Source organism: Callithrix jacchus, chromosome 4 (assembly GCF_049354715.1).
Source record: "Callithrix jacchus isolate 240 chromosome 4, calJac240_pri, whole genome shotgun sequence".
In the NCBI taxonomy this organism is placed as follows: domain Eukaryota; kingdom Metazoa; phylum Chordata; class Mammalia; order Primates; family Cebidae; genus Callithrix; species Callithrix jacchus.
In genome coordinates this window covers 169196504-169221480 of record NC_133505.1, presented here as the reverse complement: position 1 = coordinate 169221480, position 24977 = coordinate 169196504, and the positions used below count along the sequence as shown (strand labels likewise).

Below are 24977 nucleotides of genomic sequence, written 5' to 3'. Positions count from 1 at the left end.
ATATTCTGGGTCCAAATATTCCCTAGAAGTTTCCCATTGCCCAGTTGATGTTCACGTTGGACAGTAACCAGAGGCTGAAGTGAAGTTACAAAGGTCACACACCTATGCAATCAATCAGAGGCTAAAGTTGCAAAGCTGCACTTTATGCAAATGAAGGCTTGTTCTGCAATCATTTTGATTGGTCGTGGACAGCAACCAACTGGAGGCTGAAGTGAAGTTACAAAGGTCACACTCCTATGCAACTTTCAATTTCCCATCTGCCATGCAGAAAATGTGGGGGTTTGCAAAGGGAGTAGTCTCTGGTTCTTTTGTTACTTAGGTGTGGAAAGTTAGGATTTTCCTTTGAATTTAGTTTTAGGAAGTTAGCATGAAACATCCTTAGGTTCCTTGCCTCCAGATTCTCTTCTCCTGCCTCGGTTTCATCACACCCAACACGCCTTTAAGTTTTCTTTAATTTCTATTATATTTTATTTCATGGTACTTGTTTCCTGAGTTATATATAGTTTAATAACTTAGAAGTCCTAAAAGAGAATTTGTGTTTGGTAGATTTCTGCATTTTTTTACTTATATTCGATATTTTTCTTCCACATTCTTATGGTTTTTCATGAAGAAAAGGAAACAAGAAAGTGCATATGCTGTTCTGTGCTATTGAGCACAGAGGAGTCTTCCTAAGATTTTTTTCGAAAACACATGTGAAAGTGAGAGACCAAACAAGAGATTTTCTATATTTTGCCAACTTCTTGCAATAACTTTGTTTTATTTGTCTCTTATGTTTTAAAATATTACTCACTTGAAAGTGAGGCTTGAATATAATGGTGCCTTTTCCAATATTAATCAAATTGTGGCCGCTGTGAAAACAATAATCAAGGCACTCAGGAAAACAGCTTGTACTAAATATCTCATGCGCAGTGTTAAAAAAATTATTTTGGCCACAGTGGTCAGGAAACGATTCACTGAAGATGGCTTTGAAGAAAGTTTATAGATGTAAACCTGAATTTACGAGGAGGAGTGGTTATTTACTCTGTAAAAGTGTTTTCAATAGACTTATGACCTAAATAGTGAGCTCCAACAGTGAACTTATGTTTTACTTAAAAAAATTGATTTACAAGCCTTTATGATCTTATCTTTTGCATTAAGTGAGTTTATTGAAATAAGCATTCTACTAAAATGCCTTAGGACTAGAAACAGATCTGGTATCTCCAAAAGATAAGCTACTTATTGCTTTCTCATGACTTTATCAGGGCTCATCTGTGGAGTTAAAATTGCCATGGAATTAAATTATGCATTTTCTAGCTAGATTTGGATTCTGTGACAATAATCTTGATCTCATGACATGTATGTATATATAATAAATATTTTATTTTCTTCCTCAAATAGTAAGAGTATATATATACACACAAATACATGTATATAGTACATGTAAATATATATGGATTTTATTTTCTTTCCCAAATATTAAGTATATGTATGCTTACTTGAGCATATATTAAGTATACATGTACCTATACTTAATAATATTTGGGGAAGAAAAGAAAATGTGTTATATGTATTTAATAATTTTGGGAAAACAGGAAATAACATTTTAATGTGAAAGAAAATAAGATCAGAAACAAAAAAAGAAAAAACAAGATGGCAGTGGTATTTTAACACTAACATTGAATAGGAAATATACTAAAACAGTGAGCAAGGAAATTATAGTAGGAGAGAATTTAAAACAAAAATCCTCAGACTGCTGACCCTAAAGCTTTAACCCATGACTCTGATCTCACTGGCCTGTTCTTCCTCAGAAACTTTATTTTTAAGGTTTCATGGGTCAGAGGCAAAATAGAGAGGAGGAGAGGACACCCAGGGAGCAGAACTCTCACACCACAGTTTTTCCTTGCTTGATATTGATACTGGAGTAAAGTATTCACCCTTTTGAAAAGGGGTTAGTATCAAATAAATATCAGGGAACATTTGGCCTACGCTTTCTCCCAGAATAGTTGGGACACTGTTGCTGCAACTTCATTTATAAGTGTGGTTACTTACGTCTGTCAGTAATATATTAAGATATGTGAAAAATTTTTTTAAAAACCATAGACTTAAATGTTAAACTTAAAACTTAGACAAATGAGAACATAGACAATTTTCATGACCTTGAAATAGTCAAAGATTTCTTAGATATAATACCAAGAGCATGATCCATAAAAGAAAAAAATTAAAACTGGATTTCATCAACACTAAGAAATTTGGCTCTTCAAAACCCTTTTCTGGGTGCGGTGGCTCACGCCTGTAATCCCAGCACTTTGGGAGGCCAACGTACTTGGATCACCTGAGGTCAGGAGTCCGAGACCAGCCTGGTCAACATGGTGAAACCCCATCTCTACTAAAAATACAGAGAAAAATTATCCAGGTGCTGTGGAGGGCACCTGTAATCCTAGCTGCTCGGGAGGCTGAGGCAGGAGAATTGTTTGAACTGGGGAGGTGGAGATTGCAGTGAGGTGAGATCATGCCACTGGACACCAGCCTGGGCAATAGGGCAAGACTCTGTCTAATAAATAAATAAATAAATAAATACAGGCAGGCAGGCAGACCGACCGACCAACCGACCAGGCATGGTGGCTTATGTCTGTAATCCCAGCACTTTGGGAGGCCAAGGCAGGCAGGTCATCTGAGGTCAGAAGTTCAAGACCAGCCTGGCCAACATGATGAAACCCTGTCTCTCCTAAAAATACAAAAATTTAGCTAGGCGTGGTGGCAGGCATGTGTAATCCCAGCTTTTCAGTAGGCTGAGGTAGGAGAATTGCTTGAACCCAGGAGGCAGAGGTTGCAGTGAGCTTGAGATCACACCACTGCATTCCAGCCTGGGCGACAGAGAGAAACTCCATCTCAAAAAACAAACCAACAAAAAAAAAAAAAAACAAAAAAAAACCTCATTATTAAGAGAATGAAAAGATAAGTCAGAACTGGGAGAAACACATTTGCAAATTACATGTCTGATAAAAGGTGTATATTTAGACTATTTAAAGAACTCTCAAAACTCAACAAATACTAAAAGAACTTAATAAAACATGGGCAACAGATTTGAACAGATACTTCCCCCAAAGATAGTACACAGATGACAAACACATGAAAAGATACCCAAAATTGTTAGTCACTGGGCAAATCTAAGTTGAAGCCACAATGAAATGCCCATTATACACCTATTAGAATTCTAAAATTTGAAAGATGCCAAGTATTGGTAAGGATGCAGAGTAACTGGAAATCTCATACATGACAGATGGAAGTGGAAAGTGGAGAAACTACTTTGGGAAAAAATGTGGTAGTTTCTTATATAGGCAAATATACGGCTGCCTTATGACATAGCCATTCTACTTTTAGACATTTACACCAAATAAATGAAAGCATATGTTTATGCAGAGACTCATGCACACGTATCTATAGCAGCCTTACTTATAGTAGGCAAAGACTGAAAATTGCTATACATCTGTACAATGGAATACTATTTAATAAAAATGAATTATTGATACATGCAACAGCATGAAATGATTTCCAAGATCATTTTGTGGAAGGAAACAAGCCAGCCAAAAGAATATAAACTGTATGACTTGACTTGTATAAATTCCAGAAAATGCAAACTAATCTATAATTCATATGGGTGAGTGGGGGGTGGGAGGATGTGGGAGAGGCAGGAGGAAGAGATTACAAAGGGGCAGAGGAATCTACTGGGGATGATGTACTCATTATGTTGATTGTTGGAGTGGTTTCATGGGTACATACATATGTCCAAATATGTGAAATTATACTCATTAAGTATATATAATTTATTGTGTGTCAGACCTCAATAGAGCTTTTAAAAAAAATACATTGTCCTTTTTGTCTGTTTGCCCCTAAGTAAGCTGCTTTTTCAAAGAAAATTTGCAAAGTAGCTGACACCTCCTGAGTTGGTGCAGGTATTTATACAGACGTGGGTTAGCTTGGCAATTGCATTACATCCTGGCAGTAGACAGACTCACTTTCTAGTGTAAATCAGTTATATGAGTCTGAGTGTATTCACCTCTGACAGAGTTCCAAGCCAGTATGATTGAGGGAACAAAATCTGAATTTCAGAAATAAACAATAGTTGGAAAATATTTTTTCTTTTTTTCTCTATTAAAGATGTTGAGAGTCTACAAGGTAACTATTTTTAAAAAGTTGATTTTGATGGTAGTTTCAGGTGCAAACAGTGTTTCGATTGTTACTATTCTCCACAGTGCTTTTCACATGAGGACTAGTGGATTACAGAGGCAGGAAGGCCAGCATAGCCAAGTACCTGGAAGTGAACCTTTGTGGAGATAATGAAATATCTTTATTTGAAAGATGCAAAGGGAAGTCTTTCATCACTAGCTCAGCTGTTACAGTCCTTGAACTGTCCTTTCCCCTCTGTCTTTCTAGGAATCTTTTTCACCTCGCCTCATTGGCTAAGCCAGGCTTTCTTTCGGTGTTACTGCTTACCTTGATGCCCTCATGTGGCTGCTACTCATTCTGCTTTATCTCCTATGCCCTGTAATCTCTGTGATCAGGTTTTGGGGTTGTATTTAGGTTCTTCAAAATTTTTTCCAGCGTTTACTAAATCTTGAGCAATCTTTTTTCTTTTCTTTTTTTTTTTTAACTGAAACGTTGTCTGTCTCTCAAGTGCAGTGGCGCCATCTCAGCTCACTGCAATCTCTGCCTCCCAGGTTCAAGTGATTCTCCTGCCTCAGTCTCCTGAGTAGTTGGGATTACAGGTGCCCACCACCATGCCCAGCTAATTTTTGTATTTTTAGTAGAGACGTGGTTTCACCAGGTTGGCCAGGCTGGTCACCAGCTCCTGGCCTCAAGTGATCCACCTGCCTTGGCCTCCCGAAATGCTGAGATTGCAGGCCTGAGCCACCACCCTGGCCGTTCTTAGGTAATATTTTACAATATGTGTGCTGTGTATTAGGCACTGTGGAGAGAAAGATAAAAACATATCTCGGTGTCGCAATCTGTTTCTTTTTTACCTTAGTTGAAGCCCAAAATTCTTAGCTTCCTTTCTCTTCCTCCGTTTACCACAGGCCATGCCTCCACCGTCATGGAAGACGTTATCTTTCAACACCATGTCCCTCTCTGCCTTAATTCTTGGGCACTTCTTTTGGAAACTTCACAATTTGTGTTACTGAGCTGCCAAAATCCTGGCCAGACATTTCTGCTGCTGCAGTCTGATTTATTATGCCATTTCTCTGAACTGACAGCTCAGAAATCTTAAATTTAGCAAGCCCAATCTCTGACAATAAAATTTTATTTTTTTCACCGCTGCTTTTTTTTTTTTTTTTTTTTTTTCTAGTAAATTGGATATGGAAACTCATCAAAACATCTGCTCTTAAGAGCTGTCTCTATCATTGTAGTCAAGTAATCCTTTTTGGCACTTTTATTTTCTTTATTTTTTTAAATTGTACTTTAGGTTCTGAGGTACATGTGCAGACCATGAAGGATTGTTGCATAGGTACATGCATGGCAATGTGGATTTCTGTCTCCATCCGCCTGTCACCTACATCTGGCAATTGTCCCCGTGTTATCCCTCCCCGACCCCTCCCTACCCCACTGCCGTCCCTCCCTTACCCCCCCAACAGACCCCAGTGTGTGATGCTCCCCTTTCTGGGTCCATGTGTTCTCATTGTTCAACCCCTGCCTATGAGTAAGAACATGCAGTGTTTGATTTTCTGTTCTTTTGTCAGTTTGCTGAGAATGGTAGTTTCCAGATTGATCCATGTCCCTGTAAAGGAAACAAACTCATCATTTTTTATGGCTGCACAGTATTCTATGGTGTATATGTGCCACATTTTCCTTGTGCAGTCTACCATCGGTGGGCATTTGGGTTGGTTCCAGGTCTTTGATTGCAAACGGTGCTGCTATGAATATACATGTGCATGTGTCTTTATAATACAGTGATTTATAATCCTTTGGGTATATACTCAGTAATGGGATTGCAGGGTCAAATGGAATTTCTATTTCTAGGTCCTTGAGGAATTGCCACACTGTCTTCCACAATGGTTGAACTAGTTTACACTCCCACCAACAGTGTGAAAGTGTTCCTCTTTGTCCAGATCCTCTCCAGCATCTGTTGTCTCTAGATTTTTTAATGATCACCATTCCAACTGGCATGAGGTGGTATCTCAGTATGGTTTTGATTTGCATTTCTCTAATAATCAGTGATGATGAGCATTTTTTCATATGTTTGTTGGCCTCATATATGTCTTCTTTTGAAAAGTGTTCATATCCTTCACCCACTTTTGAATGGGTTTGTTTTTTTCTTATAAATCTGTTTTAGTTCTTTGTAGAGTCTGGATATTAGTCCTTTGTCAGATGGGTAGATTGCAAACATTTTTTCCCATTCTATTGGTTGCCAGTTCACTCTAATGATTGTTTCTTTTGCTGCACAGAAGTTCTGTAGTTTATTTAGGTCCCATTTGTCAATTTTGACTTTTGTTGCCAATACTTTTGGTGTTTTAGTCATGAAGTCCTTGCCTATGCCTATGTCCTGAATGGTTTTGCCTAGGTTTTCTTCTAGGGTTTTTATGGTGTTAGGTCTTGTGTTTAAGTCTTTAATCCATCTGGAGTTAATTTTAGTGTAAGGTGTCAGGAAGGGGTCCAGTTTCTGCTTTCTGCACAGTGCTATCCAGATTTCCCAACACCATTTATTAAACAGGGAATATTTTCCCCATTGCATGTTTTTATGAGGTTTGTCAAAGATCAGATGGTTGTAGATGTGTGGTGTTGCCTCCGAGGCCTCTGTTCTGTTCCATTGGTCTATATGTCTGTTTTGGTACCAGTACCATGCTGTTTTGATTACTGTAGTCTTGTAGTATAGTTTGAAATCAGGTAGCATGATGCCTCCAGCTTTGTTCTTTTTGTTTAGGATTGTCTTGGCTATGTGGGCTCTCTTTTGGTTCCTTATGAAGTTTAAGTTGGGTTTTTCCAGTTGTCTGAAGAAGGTCATTGGTAGCTTAGTGAGGATAGTGTTGAATCTATAAATTACTTTGGGCAGTATGGCCATTTTCACCATATTGATTGTTCCTAACCATAACCATGGAATGTTTTTCCATCCTTTGTGTCCTCTCTTATTTCGTTGAGCAGCAGCGGTTTGTAGTTCTCCTTGAAGAGGTCCTTTACATCCTTTGTTAGTTGTATTCCTAGGTATTTTATTCTCTTTGTAGCAATTGTGAATGGGAGTTTGCTCATCATTTGGCTCTCTGGTAGTCTGTTATTGGTGTATAGAAATGCCTGTGATTTCTGCACATTGATTTTGTATCCTGAGAGTTTGCTGAAATTGCTTATTAGTTTAAGGAGATTTTGGGCTGAGGTAATAGGGTCTTCTCAATGGACAATCATGTAGTCTGCAAATAGAGACAATTTGACTTTCTCTTTCCTAATTGAATACCCCTTTTTTCCCTTGCCTAAATGCTCTGGCTAGAACTTCCTATACTGTATTGAATAGGAGTGGTGAGAGAGTGCATCCTTGTCTAGTGCCGGATTTCAAAGGGAACGTTTCCAGTTTTTGCCCATTTAGTATGATATTGGCTGTAGGTTTGTTGTAAATAGCTTTTATTATTTTGAAATATGTTCCTTCGATACCTAGTTTATTGAGTTTTAAGCATAAAGGGCTGTTGAATTTTGTGGAAGGCATTTTCTGCATCAGTTGATATAATCATGTGGTTTTTGTCTTTGGTTCTGTTTGTGTGGTAGATTATGTTTATAGACTCGTGTATGTTGAACCAGCCTTGCATCCCCGGGATGAAGCCTACATCATCCTGATATGAAAACCCGGCAGAGACTCAACAAAAAAAGAGAAAACTTCAGGCCAATATCCATGACGCACATCGATGCAAAAATCTTCAATAAAATAGTGGCAAACCGATTGCAACAGCACATCAAAAAGCTTATCCATCACGATCAAGTAGGCACTTTTCTTTCTGAAGGCATTATTTCATTGTGGTTGGTGGTTTCATCTATTCCTCCCTCCAGTAGTAAACTTCACTAGAATCCACAGCTCCCTTACTTCTATAACTTTATAATAACTGTACACTCTCTTAAAATTTCTGTTACTAAGATCTTACTCTCTAACTATGAAAAGCTCAGACAACCTCCATCATCCTCAACACAACTCAGAAGAAAAACCTTTCTCATTATTTTGCTTCTTTAAAAGGTTATCTTTTTTCTTGCCATTTTGAAATTGCAGGTTTTTATGCTTTGAATAATTATACATACTTCTTTCTATTTCTGGACTTTCTAACCTAGTAATCTTTCTGTATATAAGTCAGTGTTACATTATTGAATTTTTACAGTATGTTTTAATATCTTTTAGGTCAGTTTTACCTCTCATTATTACTCATTTAAAAACAGTTATTCTCAGATATTTTTCCAGATGACATTAGAATAATTTCATTAAGTTTCCCAAAAGTATATTACAGTTTTTATTAGAATTATATTAAATCTACAGATTAGAGAATTAATGACTACACAAATTATTCTTCCCATCCAGACACATAATATCTCTCTAAATATATTAAAGTGTTTCTCTCTATCTTTTAATGTAGCTTGTAGTTCTTTTCAGTTAAGTCCTGCATAGTAGTTATTTTAGGTATCATCCTTTTTAGTGATAGAAGTGTCATTACTTTGGTTTCCTTCTGACTTCAAATGTTGTTCCCTGGAAATTTCAACTGGCGCTGTAAATTTGACTGTCATCTATTATGCAAATGTGTTTTCAATCCACGTTCTGAGCTTCCGTGTCTTAGGTTCTGTCTTTCAGTTGAATATAATGACATCCATTTGTTCCAGAGCTACTTCAAATTCAGTCTATTTAAAAATAAAGTCGTCTTTCTCTGCCACCCCAAATTGGGCTTCCTCTATGTTACCTTCCTTAATTAATTTTATCACTGTCCTAGCCATATAAAGTCAAAACCATGAAATCATTTTTGGCTTTCATATTAATCCTTCTGACTCTGCCTCAGCAATATTGCTGGCATCAGTTTCCTTCCTTCCAGCTCCACTGTCTTGTCTTGTTTCCAGTCTGTATTATTTATTACCTAGCATTAGTTGTTGCCTGGAGTATTGATGTTTTAGCCTCTGTTCTTTCTTCCCACTCTCTAAATCCAATCTGTCTTCCATGATAATCCTAGTGTCTAAAACACTGATGTCATTATCAGCCCAAACTGACTCTCCTTTGCTTAACTTTTTAAAGTCCAAATTGCACAATAGAGTCTTCAAAAATTGACCCCAACCTGATGTTGTCATTTTGTTTTCTGTCACAGTTCCACTAGCATCCTGTCACACAGTGTTCAACCACTATCAGCTTCTCATGTCCTCCCATGACTCAGTTTCCTTAGTTATATTGTCCAATCTGCATGGAATGACTTTCCAATACCATGTTCCCTACTTTGGTGCCCTCTGACTCCTCTTTCATGTCCCAGTTCCTACATCACTTTTAATGTGATATGGCCCCACATCCCTACCCTCAGTCATCTATCATTTCCCCCAGGGAACACTGTGTATACTTCTATTCTATCCATGATACCTGAGTCACTGTTTTATATTAGTACTTCTGTTTCTTCCATTTTCATGTTAGGCTTTTGAAGACATTGGTGGGGCTTCATCTAACCAAGTTTTAAAATAAATACTGAACCTATGAAATAAGTACAGCCTGGGGGAACTAAATGGTATCTTTTGCATGCAGTCAAAGCTATAATGATGGATATGACAGATTTGGCATACACTGAGCTCTTCGTGTGTTCCAGCACCATGCAACTAGCACTGCCCATGGCTTAGCTGGTGTCAATCTCAGAACCCTGTGGTGATGCTCTCATAAGAGCTTCATTCTGCATGGGAGGAAAAGGAGGCCCAGAAGAAGGCATTGATTTCTCCAGAGTCCTACAGTGCTGACAACGGGTGCACAGGCGTGGAGGCCTGCTGGCTGGACCGCAGGTGTTCTGTTTTAAACACTGCCGTCTCTGCTGCACTTGCAGTTCTGCTGCAGCCTTGCTTGACAGGAAGTTCAAGCATATGATTCAGTATTGGCATGAGCTTAGTTAGCTTCCTGATTCTGTTATTTTCCATCTTCCGCTGTATAGTTTGGATGTTTTGGGTTTTTTCGCTTACTTTGATTTACATTTTTAAAAAATCTAGGCTGGGCCTATTGGCTCATGCCTGTAATCCCAGTACTTTGGGAGGCCGAGGCAGATGGATTGCTTGAACTCAGGAGCTGGAGATCAGCCTGGGCAACATGGTAAAACCCTGTCACTACAAAAAATATAAAAATTAGCCAGGCATGGTGGAAGGTGCCTGTAGTTCCAGCTACTTGGAAGGCTGAGGTGGGAGCATGGCTTGACTCCAGGAAGTGCAGGTTGCAGTGAGCCAAAATCCTGCCATTGCAAGCCAGACCCTTGAAATAAAAAATAAAAAAATAAAAAAAATTAAAAAAACCTATGTTTTATCAAGTTTTGTTGTAAACTGCTTCCAATTTTTTAAAAAGTAAGTGGGTGTAAGTTACAAATTTTTAGTTAACTTTTTCCTTTCAGTCCATTAAGAACTTGTTGACCATATTCCTCTGTGCCAGGTGCTGTTCTGGGCACTGAGATATGATGGCACCAGGCACACAATGTTTCTGACTGTAAGCACTTTATGTGAACTTCAGGACAGGCACTATCATTCTGTGTTTACAGATTAATTTGCAAATATTCTGGGAGCTCTTCAAAATTAGGAAAATAGGAGAAGTAAATGGATGGGCCGTAACTATATTTCATATGTATAAAAATGATGACAAAGTATGAATGTGTTTATTACTTACATATTGAATGCTTTGCTCTTGGGTATTAAAATTGTTTCCCCTTTTCACTCTTTCCAGCAATATTTTATTGAACATTTATGTTGCTATACTGCTGTCCACATCCACAATTGTTTCTGTAAGATATATTCTTACAGGTGTATGTATCTATACACATGCATGTGTATATACACACTTCTCCCCCAAAACTTTCTCTAGTGAATGCATAAAGAGAAAAGAATGTTGGTTTACTACAGAATTAACAAAATTTGAAAAAGCTTAAATGGATATTTGTTTTTAAACATAATGTTTAATCTATTTTAATGATTAACCTTAGATGCCTCAGTTTTAGAGAAGATAGAGTATATCAACTTGATTATATCTTCTTTAAAGTACAAAAGTTAAACATGATTTTTCAAAATTCCCAATCCTACTGTTCATTTTTTTTTTTTTTTTGCCAAAGTGGTTAATGTCACAGAAAAAAAAAAGAGGGATTCAGAGATTTGTTTTCTCCCTTAGCTTACTGATCAGAAAACGATTAAGTTTTGAATTAATTTTTTCATTTATGAAATTTTGTATATTTTTTGTTATTTAAATGAAATTTCAAAGAAACACTATTTTGCTTACAATTTTTTTATATTTTATATTTTTTATATTTTAATTGATATTTTTCTGACTAGTAAGACTACATCTTTAAAGTATTGTTTGCTTTTTTTGAGCTAGGAGTGAGCCAAATAACAAGAGGAGTGATATTGCCAAGATAAAATGCTTAATTCTATATTATTTGGGGTCTCTACCACATTAAGTTCAAGTCCCTCTGCCTGCTTTTGGGAGTTCCAGCCTTTGGCCCCACTTTGTGTCTTCACTTTACTTCACAGGCACCACTGCTCTGCCAGGTCCATCCTCCCAGCAGCACCTCCCAGTACTCACCATCAGCATCCCTGGCATCTGCCTCTATGAATTGTCTTTCTCTCCCTCCCTCATCCAACCTGCCTCCCCTCTCTCCTTCTCTCAGCACCTGCCTGATTTCCATTTGTTCTTTGACCATGCAATTTGACATCTGATTATCTTTAATATTTTAGTATTTCTTAAACATGTATGTATATATTTCTTATTCCCTACTAGTGAGAAGTACACAGCAGATATTCAATAAATACTTCTAGTGTGATTTACTGATAAATTCTTGTATGATTTGAAAATTTTTAATTACTGCACAAATGTTTCCAAGTGCTTGCTTTTTCTCTTGCTTTTCCCCCAGAGGGATGATGGCTTATTCTCATCAAAAGAGACTTTGACTCTTCTTTGGTATGCCTGTAAGTAGTTTTTCATCAATAAGCAGTATAGCAAAAAGAATGTCACACTGTATTTTAGTCCTGCTTCTTCCATTAACTAGTTTTCTGGTGTCACATGTAGGGTCCAATTTCCTTTTCTCTGTAAAAAGATAAGATTATATTTGGTCATTCCCGACATTCCATCTGTTGCGTCAGAATGCCGTTTTATATATTCAGGTGTCTTCAACATTTTATATATTCCAGTGTCTTCAACAATCAGATAGTGTTGATATCACCTACTTGGTTAAATGTTATCAAAATAGAACTTATAGATTAATACTTTTATCAGATAGTATAAAAATTGCCTACCTGTAGATTTTAGCTGCAAAATAATATGGTTCAACCAATTGCTTCAGTGATCTGGTTATTTTCTTAAAACTCTATAGGAAAAATTGTAAACATGTTGTATTTAATCTTATATTTTTCCCTTCATTTTAGTAGTCTTGAAAAATAAATATTCTTGTTTTTCCCCCATAAAGCAGGGAGCTTAGTGATGTCAAGTCTTCTTTTTAATTCAGGCCCCAGCATTCTTTCTGGCTAAGGTTCAAGAGCTTGACCTCTTTTTGTGGCTTTGCTGAAGTATTTGTCCCCTATGAAAGCCAATACAATCAGTAGCACCAGCATAGATAAAGAGCTGCGTAAGGTTGTATATTTTAGTGGCAAGGCTGTTTTGTGACCATGTTCTGCAGGCAGACTGGAGGTGACAGTATTATTTACTTTTGTTGCTTGGAGTCCAAAGAGAGAATAAATTGCTATTGATTTTTGAGACATTCTAGTGAAGGGTCTGAATGCTTTCAGAGGAGCTGGGTGGCAGGACAGCCAGTGATGGCACAGGGACTGCCTTTTAAAATGAAAATTCATTTTCTCATTATTGTCATAAAGATTTTTTTCATTCTTAGAGCTAGTTACAAAAAGATGTGACTGCAGGGCTGTTGCTATTATAAATGTTTTCTATCTCCCTGAAAGAATGAAATTCAGCACTTTTCACAGCAGTTTGAAATTGATAAATAGAGTTCTATGTACTTGCATACATATAATCACTTGAACTTAAAAGGGATATTTAATTCTGTTAGTATATTAGCCACTTTACCAAGGATACTTTTAGGTTTGTCAAATGTTGAGCAGCACAAAGGAAGAAAATTTGCTTTCTGTCGTTTTACTTTAACTTAAAAATTGCAAACATCCTTCTAAAAATGATATATTTGCTTTCCTTGGTGATTTATTAATTTATTTTCCAGATGTAACATTTAAGTGGATACTTTTTCAATTTGGAAAATATTTGAGATATTTGAAGCATATTGATGCCCAGTATACTATCCCTCAATCCCATCATCTCTTACAAGACTGGAAATTTGTAAGAGATTATGGAATTCCAGTCCTTGGAATATTTAGGATTCTAACTTTGTAGTGCCAGCTGAGGGACAAGCACCAAAGGAATAGCTTCAAATTAGCTCATATCATTACCAGTCAGTTATTCTTAAATCAGTAGTGCACTCCTAATCTAATAGTCTAAGATGACTCATGTTCTGAAGTATCTGTTTTGGAAGTGAGAATTATTGGCATCCAGAAAGCCCCTGGTATACATACAAGTAGAAACTGAGTATGAAGCTTCTCATGGCATAGACTGGAAAAGAGACTGCAAATGGGGTAATGTCCTTGAATTAAGAAGGGCTTTTAAAAACATACAAATTTATTTAAGTAATAAAGGGTTAAATCTGAGTTCTTGAATTCTAAAGTTTAGCTTACCATTCAGATCTCTAAATAAACAGTCCTCTTTAAAACATAGTGTTTTTTAATGGGGGCAGTCATGACTCAAGGAGATGCATTTAGTGTCTTCTGCTATGTTGTGTCTGTATGAACATTTTATTTCTAATTTTTACTATTAATCTGTTCAGATGTGAACAGCACAAGAACATGTTTCCTAGAAAGAAAAAAAGATGTCTGCATGCTTTTTAGTAGTTTCACAAGTACAAGTTTCAGGCTTTAAGTCAATGATGTGGTGTCTTTTCCTGTAGTGAGGTAATACTGGGAAATAGTAGATGGTATAACAGGAAAAAGGTGTGGAGTCTGATTTCAAAACTCAGTCTTTCCGGTTACCGTTTGAGCAAATCGTTTAACCTCTCTAGGCCTTGGTACTTCAGATTCTCAAATGAGAATCATTGTGTCTATCTAAAAATGGGAAGGAAACCATCATTGTAAGTCAAGATACATTGTTACCATCATCAACACGGCCGCCACCATCATCATTATCATCCACTGTCAGAATGCAGTATATGCCTAGAAATCAGGCGCCATTGAAGAGAGGAAATAAGTACAGCTGAGGGGTCTGTCTTTCCTGTTCCTACTCTATTTCCCTGGGCCTACCTAGGAGATAATTCTCATGAACAGGTGCCCACTCATCAAGGCTACAGGGTGCTACAGTGGGAGCCTGAATGTGTGCTTTTCATCACATCATTTGCGGCAACCCTTGAGTTTGGTAGGAACTTCTTGAGTGGCTGTTTGCCAGTTTGACCATGGATGGTTCTGCTCTGTCCCCACACACGGCCACATCTGGTGCTCCCTCCCCTCTCCTTCCACTGTGGGACCAGCACCTCTGTCCTCATCATCTCATCTCTCACCTTGTCAGTGTTTCCTTCTCCCTGGCATTCTCTTCTAGCCACAGCCCAGGTCCTCTGTCCACAGCCTTTCTTGCCATTGCTGGCCTTTGGCACCCAGCCAGCATTAAGTCCTGAAGTGACATGGTTCTGCTTATTCCACCAGCAGAGTAACAAGGACAAGGTTAAGTACGTGTTGATGTATTACTAGATGTGATACTGCACTTTTCTTATATAAATCTCTCTGCTTATCTTTTAAAATCTATGCCCCTTTTACAATACAGTTTCAGATTTTAATCTTACAATTATAAACTTTTCATTCTTTAAATATAACTATGAAAATATTGATGAAATACTCTTAAGAGTTTACTGAGGATACATTTGCTTCCTTACTTTTACCTTGACACCAATGGAAAATTATTACTCTGATGGTTCAAAGAATCTTTTTTTATTGTTTTAATCAACATAATTATAAGCTAAGCTGAGAAATGTATAACACTTCTCTTAAAGAAAAATGGATTTTTTCCCTCTCTTTTCAAGGAGTTATCCATTTGAAAATAAGTAATTTTGCTTATTAATGTGATGTTAATGCTAACATTCATTGAGTATTTACTGTGTGCCAGATTCTGTTCCAACTGCTTTGCATATATCATTTCATTTAGTCCTCACAACAACCCTAAGAGATCTAATATCCACCCCATCCCCATTTTTTTTTTTTGAAATGGAGTCTCTGTTGCACAGGCTGGGGTGCAGTCATGATCTTGGCTCACCACAACCTCCACCTTTGGATTCAAGGGATTCTCCTGCTTGAGCCTCCCAAGTAGCTGGGACTACAGGTGCACACCACGAGTGCCTAGCTAACTTTTGTATTTTTAGTAGAGATGGGATTTCACTGTGTTGGCCAGGCTGGTCTTGAACTCCTGACCTCATAATCTGCTCGCCTTGGCCTCCCAAAGTGCTGGGATTACAAGCATGAGACACTGCCCCCAGCCAACTGCATTATAGATGAAGAAACTGAGGCACTAACCGTTAAATAATTTGCCTATTTTTACTCAGTTGTAAGTGGTGAATTGAGATTCCAATTCAGATATTCAAGCTCCAGTATTCATGTTCTTTACCATGTCCTGTGTATGCTATATTTTTCTGTTAGAAGAGTGAGAAAGAGGGAACTCAAAAGACCTATGTTTGCGATAGATATTTTAGATATATATATATATATAGGACACCAATATACTTACCATAATGGAGTCACTCCGCATGTAACTTCTTGAAGGTTCTATAGTTTTATCTGTAAAATGAAATAATGACCTCACAAGGTACTTTATATGACTTAAATTTTGACAGACTTTCAAAGTGATAGAAAAAAATTACAATCTTTTTATCGTTTTTGTCATAATTTACATACCTTAACATGCATTTGTTAAATGTGTTTGAAAGCTTAATTAAAAGATGTTAAACGGCATTCAGATCTTATATACTGTACCTGTGGGTTACATACTTGATAGTCAACCCCTTTTAAACTTTAAAAAGCTTCTGGCCGGCTTTGCGTTCTGATCTAGCACAGAGGCAAGACTTGTTGTTAATGTTAAACTAAGAAAAACAAATAGCTAAGGGAAATTTGTCATGCAGATATATAACCTTTTCCACTGTTTAGGATTAGCCAGCTTTCTGGATTAGCATGGATAACTGAAGCTTCGCAGTTCTTAGTAGTGTTATCAAGAGTGTCTTTCAGATGATAATTTTCTTTATTGTACTTGATTCATTTGTAAGTAATTAAATAGTTTAGCAGTAACCTGATGTGTTCACTCTTCTTATTAATGTAGGTTTATATTCATAATCCTAAGCACTTTGTAAACTCATTTGAATATGTCATCTGTATTCCACCTTGTAAATCCAATGTTTGTTTATAATGGAAACGAGAATTAGTCAATTTGCTTGTCCTGAAACTGTGATTGTTATAAGTGCTTACTTGTTAAATTTTAATATGCAAGTTATAGATACCAAGGTAGCTCATAGTACCAAAAAACCTCATTGTATTAATAATTTTCCTGAGGTACTGCAGTGCTTCAACAGAATTACCAACATAGCCTAAGAATGAGTTTTCTATTTTTAAACCCTGACATAATTTTAGAATGCAGTTTGTATATTTTTAGGGGAAAATGATTAATCTCAAATTTATTTTTGACATAAAAAGGATTATAAAATGTTACTCCATGTGAACAACCTTAATTCACCTCCTGAATTTATGTTCTTATTTTCTCTGCTTTTCTCGGCTTCCAGGACATTTCATTCTCCTAGGACTCATATCTTAGCGCTGTGTGGAAACAGGAAATTTGAGTGCTGTATCTTAAAAGTAATTGCAAGCGCATTTGTATATACCAATCCCATTTAAAAAAATATTTTAGTTCACATCTGTTTTCCAAGGAATTATAGCTCCTTTGTAGATTTAGTTATTTTCCCAAGATCAGTGGAAAATTCAGAATATTTATTCACCAGTCCCACTGTTATTTATATGCCATTATAATGATCCTCAGACTTTTAAAGCATACCTCATTCTAACCACAGTGCATTTCACATGATAGAAACAGAAACTACTCCCTCCTCTTTTTCCAGAGAGACATCTTAAAACTGGATTAGGACTAAACTCAGAATAATTAAGTCTTCACCCAAGCCTATGTCTTGAATGATATTGCCTAGATTTTCTTCTAGGGTTTTTATAGTTTGGGGTTTTACATTTCCATCTTGAGTTAATTTTTCTATAAGGTATAAGGAAGTGGTCCAATTTCAGTTTTCTGCATATGGCTAGCCACTTTTCCAGCACCATTTATTGAATAGGAGATCCTTTCCCCATTGCTTGTTTTTGTCATGTTTGCTAAAGATCAGATGGTTGTAAATGTGTAGTGTTATTCTGAGGTCTCTGTTTTGCTCCATTGGTCTAGATGTCTATTTTGATACCAGTACCATGCTGTTTTGGTTACTGTAGCCTTGTAGTATAGTTTGAAGTCAGGTAGCATGATGTCTACAGCCTTGTTCCTTTTGCTTAGGTCTATCTGGGCTATACAGAGTTTTCTTTGATTTCCTAATTTAAACTAGTTTTTTCTAATTCTGTGAAGAATGTCAATGGTAGTTTGATGGGAATAGCATTGAATCTGTAAATTACTTTGGGCAGTATGGCCATTTTCACAATACTGATTCTTCCTATCCATGAGGGTGGGATGCTTTTCCCTTAGTTTGTGTCCTGTCTTATTTCCTTGAGTAGTAATTTGTAGTTCTCCTTGAAGAGGTCCTTCACATCCCTTTAGCTGTATTCCTAGGTACTTTATTCTCTTTGTAGCAATTATGAATGGAAGTTCATTTATGATTTGTCTCTCTGCTTGCCTGTTGTTAGTGTAAAGGAATGGTTATGATTTTTGCACATTGATTTTGTATCTTGAGACTTTACTGAAGTTGCTTATCAGTTCAAGAAGTTTTTGTGCTGAGATAATGGGGTTTTCTAAATATAAAATCATGTTGTCTGCAAACAGAGACAACTTGACTTCCTCTCTTCCCGTTTTAATACCCTTTATTTTTTTCTCGTGCCTGATTGCCCTGGCCAGAACTTCCAATACTGTGTTGAATGGGAGCAGTGAGAGAGGGCATCCTTGTTTTGTACTGGTTTTCAAAGGGAATCTTATAGCTTTTACCCATTCAATATGATATCAGGTGTGGATTTGTCATAAGTAACTCATAACATTGAGATACATTCCATCGATACCTAGTATATTGAGAGTTTTTAACATGAAGAGATATTGAATTTTATCAAAGGTCTTTTCTGCATCTACTGAGATAATCATGTGATTTTAGCAATTGCAGCAAAACCCAAAAATGAGAAATTGGATCTAATTAAACTAAGGAGTTCTGCACAGCAAAAGAAACTATCTTTAGAGTTAACAGGCAGCCTACAGAATGGGAGAAAACTTTTGCAATCTACCCATCTGAAAAAGGTCTAATATCCAGAATTTACAAGGAACTTAAACATATTTACAAGATAAAAACAAATAACAGCATCAAAAAGTGGGCAAAGGATATGAACAGACACCTCTCAAAGAAGACATTTACATGACCAACAAACATATGAAAAAAAGCTCAACATCACTGATCATCAGAGAAGTGCAAATCAAAACCACAATGAGATGCCCTCTCACGGCAGTCAGAATGGCAATTATTAAAACGTCAGGAAATAATTGATGCTGGCTAGGCCATGGAGAAATAGGAACACAGGTGGTGGGAATGTCAATTAGTTCAACCATTGTGGAAGACAGTATGGCGATTACTCAAGGATCTAGAACCAGAAATACTATTTAACCCAGCAATCCCATTACTGGGTATATACCCAAAGGAATATAAATTGTTCCACTATAAAGACACATGCACGTGTATTTTTATTGCGTCACTATTTACAATAGCATGGAACCAACCCAAATGCCTATCAGTGATAGACTGGATAACACTGCATGTTCTCATAGGTGAGCGTTGAACATTCAGAATACATGGACACAGAGAGGGGAACAACAGCCTGCTGAGGAGTGAGGGGTGAGGAAAGGGAACCCAGAGGGCAGCTCAGTAGGTGCAGCAAACCACCATGGCACACGTATACCTATGTAACAGAACGTTTATAACTGTGTGTTCTGCACGTGTATCCTTTTATTTTTTATAGAGGATATATGTAAAAATTTAAAAAGTTTTAAAATAAAATAAAAGTATTTTGGGTCTTCACCATTATAGTAAATAACTGGATTCAGCTACATTCTCCCCATCCAAAGTCTGGGCTTTTATTACTTTGGAGCTGGGGTTAGGTTTCAGATAGAGGTTATTGTTGGTTATGTTTTGATTCTGTTTTCTCTTAAGTGAGGAAACTGAAACCCAATTAATCCCAAATCTAACTCGTGGCTTTACTCCTCTTATCTTCTCTCTTCCTGCGAGTACACACTTATTTTCTGTCTGCAAGTAACCAGCGCAAGTTTAATCTAATCATAGTAATTTTTAAAACCTGTATTAACAATATTTTAAAACAATATTTAAAATGCTCTTTGTTTTGTGATTATTTCTTCTGGGCACACAACAGTTTCAAGATGGCTTTTACTAAACAGACAGTGATGTCTACAAGTGACACAACTTATAGGGAAATTCCCATTTTTTTTTCTGTTCAGTTTCTTCCTGGTTAGCAAAATATCTCTCCTTCATGTGATCATCCCCACACACAGTGGTCAGTTTCTCACCTCCTTGTTTAGAAGAATGTCAGTCTCTATGACCTTGATATTAACTCTTCCCTGCCACACTTTTCTCTTTTGTGAAATGAAATAGTAATGGTGCCTAACCTCACAGCATTGTGAGCATTGGAAGAATTAATCCATGTGAAATGTTTTGAGCAGTTTCTGATATATTAAAGGCTTTCTGCTAAGAATTAGCTGGTAAGGAATGTAGGACCATTGGCTGGTAGGTTGTGCACAAGCAGTGGGTTGATGATTTGAATGGGGGAGGCATATTTGGGAGCAGCTTGATGCCAGGTTCTACTCTGCTCCCTTGTTCTCCCAGTGCAAGGTGCTTCCCACTGCCTTCACCTCAAGGCTCTTTGTTCCTTTGCCCCTTTCCCCTCAGCTTCAGTCACTCTTCTGCCTCTCTTTCCCTCAACACAAGCCTCTGGAACAGAAAATCTCTACAGTGTGCAACAGAATCATCCCTGCCTCATATCACATTACCTGACTTTCAATTATACTACAAGGCTATAGTAACCAAAATAGCATCATATTGGTGTAGAAATAGACACATAGATTAATGGAACATGATAGAGAAAACAGAAGTCAAGCCACATACCTATAACCAATGGATCTTTGACAAAGTTGACAAAGATATACATTGGAGAAATTCAGTTGAATAAATGGTGCTGGGAAAATTGGATAGCTGCATGCAGAAGGATGAAACTGGACCCATGCCTTTCACCACATGCAAAAATTAATTCAATATTGATTAAAGATTTAAATGTGAGAACAGAAACTATTAAAATCCTAAAAGAAAAACTGGAAAAAACTCTTCTGGACATGGGTTTAGGCAAGGAATTTATGACCATGTCTTCAAAATGAAATGCAGCATAAGCAAAAATTAACAAATGGAACTTAATTAAAGTAAAAAGCTGCTTCTCAGCAAAAGAAACAATCAACAGTATAAACAGACAACTTGCAGAATAGAAAAAAAATTTGCAAACTATGCATCCAACAAAGGGCTAATATCCAGGATTTGCAAGGGACTCAAACAACTTAACAAGAAAAAAATCCAAATAACCTCATTTAGAAAATCTCCATACTGTTTTCTAAACAGGTTGCCCTGTTTCAGTTTTTAGATTGTCCATTTTGGAAAACGGTGTGGAGATTTCTCAAAGAACTAAAAATAGAACTATCATTCGATCCAGCAGTCTCACTACTGGGTATGTACCCAAAGGGAAAGAAATTATTTTTTTAAAAAAGATAACCTCCATTCATATGTTTATTGTGTGTGCACGTGTGTGTGTGTGTGCGTGCGTGTTTATATATGAGCTTGCATATTCTCACAGGTGGGGGCTAAACGTATATACACGTACATATTGAGTGGAATAATAGATATTAGGAAATTCAGAAGGTGGGAGGGGGGTGAAGGTCGAAAAACCTATTGTGTGCAAGGTTTGCTATTCAGGTGATGGATACATCAAAAGCCCAGATTTCAGCGTCATACAATATATGCATGTAAGAAACCTGCACTTGTATCCCCTCAATATATTTTAATAAATAAGTTTTAAAGAAAAATTATTTTTGCCTTACATTTAGCTGTTTCTCTGGGCCTTTTTTTCTGCTTCAAAAAATGTATGAGGGCTAAAAAATATATTAAATATATAGATATGCACAGATTATTACTTCAGCCATAACCCTGTCATATTTAACGACCAACAGGCTGGGTTTACTGAATAAAGATTTCTGGGACACAGGAACCTTCAGGTGTTAGCAGACTTTAGAATTCTTTTACTTGCTTCTAGTAAAGAAACCACTGTGCTCAGGGTTCCCCACCCTGCCTAGATAAGGCCGTTGGCAGGTCTCCCAAACCAACCCCCACTAACCTCATTGTCTGTGGGAACTGTATGTCTTTGCACCTTTTATATCATCACTACTACCTGCCTTTATAGTTTTGCTTTAACCTGATTTTAATCTCTGTATCTTCCTGCTGCATTTTAGACATTGGAATTTTTACAGAAATTACACTAGAAACTTGTTCTTTAAGTTCCTAACTCAACTTGAAATACTGAAGTCAGTGGCGGCCAGTTGCTCCCTGACCCCTGTTCTTTCTTAGCTGAATGTGTTGCTCAGCACCCAGAATTCTTAGAGTCATAAATTTCATCTCTTTAATTTGAAAATCAAACTTCTTGAGACCCCCAACTCAAGAACATGAACTCTCATACACAAGTCAAATACGGTAGAAAGATTAGATAGGTATTTCTAAATAATTGGCAAGTCCCTGCTTTGGGGCTGATGGTTTTAAGATCAGTGAACAGAGCTTGTGGACAGCAATCACTCATCCTGTCTCTTTACTTAACTTTGTTGAGTGTCTTATGTGCTGAATCTTGAGAGGTACTACTGAGACAAGGATAAATGAGTTCTGCCTCCAGGAGCCTCCTACTCTTGGAGGAAGGACAAACAAGTAGATAAATAATTAGAATGCAAATTGAACACTGTCTCAGAAGTCTACATAAATAGCTATGGAATCGTAGGGAAGGAAGCAATTATTCAAGGGGGTCATAGAAGACTCCACAAAAAAATAGTGTGTGTTTTTTATTTTGAAGGATCAGTTCATATTTTCTACATTGAAAGGGGATAAGATGCAGAGGAAATTGCATACAAAGACACCATGTGATGGTGAAACAGACCTTAAGTGAGCAGAATTAAAGAACACTGCAGAAGGAAAGGTGAGAAGTGAGCCTCTTGCATGCCTTCATAAAGAGCTGGACTGAATCATATAGCAAGACCAGCTAATTGTGGTTGAAACAAGGGTAAAACACTTAAGCTTATTTCGGAGAAAGTAGTCAAGTAGAGGATATGCTTTGAAACTTAAGAAAATGAAGGTGCCTATAATAAACTGATTATACTAACATTTAAAATAATTTTTGAATATTTTTGTTGAAGGAAGCAATTTTGTATTATGTGGGGAGAAATTTGTGTTCTCAGAACATTCTAGTAGTGAGAACAGGAAGATAATGGATGAGATGGCTAGAACAGGAGGATTATCATAAAATGGAATGCATTTTGTGTGCCATGCATAAGTTTCACAGGATTTTTAATATTGTTTGATGTTTCATAATGATATGACAAATTAATTTTGTTTAGATGAAAATGTTTTCTTTGCTGATAAAATATACTCTGTCCAAGCAGAAGCAATGCATTTGGGTGTTCTCACTTTCATCTAATAAAACTTTTATGGTTCTATCATTTTATGAAAGTATATTACTTTTCATTTTCCATGATGAAAATATGATGTAATTTTTTATGAAATGTTCCTGTGGGAAATGTATAATAGAACAGAGAGTTTGATTTCATTTCTTAGTTTTCTGATGTAGAACTTCAGAGACAGAATAATTTTCTTTTTGGCACCTAATGGGTTAATGACTCATGTTACAAAAGCCCATTTTATGTTGAAGTAAAATTCCTTTGAAAAATATGCTTTAATTGAAATCCTATTTAGGATAAAATTATGTTATTGATTATGATCAAAATGTCCCAGACAGTGATGAATTCATCAATTCTTGTTTCAGCGGTGTTATAAATCTTTTAGTAAGAGCTAGAGAACGTGAACAAGATGAATATTTTCAAATTACAGTGGTACATTACTTATTATACTGTATAGGAATGGAAATAGCTTTTAAGAGGCAATATAGAAAAGTAGCTTACAATGTTATCCATGTCACAAATCAAGCTGGAATGAAACTTGTTCCAATATAAACTTTAAAACTACAAAGCTGAAAGTTGACTGAACAATATATTTAAGTTAAAGGAGAAGAGGCATGAAGTGTATAATTGGGTATGGCCAGAAATGAATTACATTTAGAATTATAGACTAACAGTCCCTTGAATTCATGTAATTAAGAAAGATATTATAACATTTAACATGCACGCTATATTATCAAAGTCTGAAAGATTGCAAATGATTAATCCATAAAAAGTTATACTTTAAAAGCCCTTCACTATCACATATGAAAACTGAAGCATTTTTAATGTTTTACAGGTTGATTCTTTCCAAGGATATGTATTGATAAAACGTATTATGTCTTCTTTTTACTACTAAAGAAGTGGTAAGACATGGGCTTGTTTTTTTTTTTTTTTTTTTTGATACGTTTCACTCTTGTTACCCAGGCTGGAGGGCAATGTCGCTATCTCGGCTCACCACAACCTCCGCCTCCTGGGTTCAAGCAATTCTCCTGCCTCAGCCTCCCGAGTAGCTGGGACTACAGGCGTGCGCCACCATGCCCAGCTAATTTTTGTATTTTTAGTAGAGACTGGGTTTCACCACTTTGACCAGGATGGTCTCGATCTCTTGACCTCGTGATCCACCCGCCTCGGCCTCCCAAAGTGCTGGGATTATAGGCGTGAGCCTCCGCGCCCGGCCATGGGCTTGTTTTAAATGTCATAACATTTAAAAATACATGTACCCATTTAAAAGTCCTTCTTAAAGATCCTCCAAGTATAGTTTGTATTGAGTTGTACTTGCCAATATGATATTGGCATTGTAAGTACCTAATTAGTACTTAGAATTAGATGTATAGATGATTTAAGTTCATATCTTCAGACTATTTTTATATCATAGATTGCCCTGGCTATGAGTGCAGAATGTTATTTGTCTTATGTTGAGTAAATATCTCATTGCTGTACGAATCTTCACCAGCATTTTATTAAGTATGTCTTTGCATAAAGAGGTAGAGTCAACAGAAAGTTGAATAGATACAGTGCTCACTCACTACAAACTTCTTTAAGACCAATAGAATACGTTGTAAGAAATGTACAGGAATAAATAACTGTGGCACCAATGCAATGCAGTGATTTTTAAGTGCATGTGGTTAAATTATGGTGGAATTTGAGAATGTTGTACCATGCAGAGGCTTGATTTTGTCTCAAGAGTTGGCAGTCTGTTTGCATGCCTTGTCATAAATGACTCCAAAATCTCAGAATTTAAAATTATCATTGAAAATATGGCAGAAAACAACTT

General features: G+C 36.7%; 1 protein-coding gene across 6 annotated transcripts in view; it reads left to right on the top strand.

Annotated features, from left to right (window-relative positions):
• PRKN (parkin RBR E3 ubiquitin protein ligase) overlaps positions 1-24977 on the top strand; it is a 1467397-nt gene that overhangs the window by 45886 nt on the left and 1396534 nt on the right. The window contains exon 2 of one of the 6 annotated variants that reach the window (XM_054254969.2): positions 7723-7933. The exons of the other annotated variants lie outside the window; for them this stretch is intronic. Within the exon in view, the coding sequence (XP_054110944.2) occupies position 7933 (1 nt within the window). The 5' untranslated portion in view covers positions 7723-7932. The remainder of the gene's footprint in view (positions 1-7722; positions 7934-24977) is intronic. 6 annotated transcript variants of the gene reach the window in all.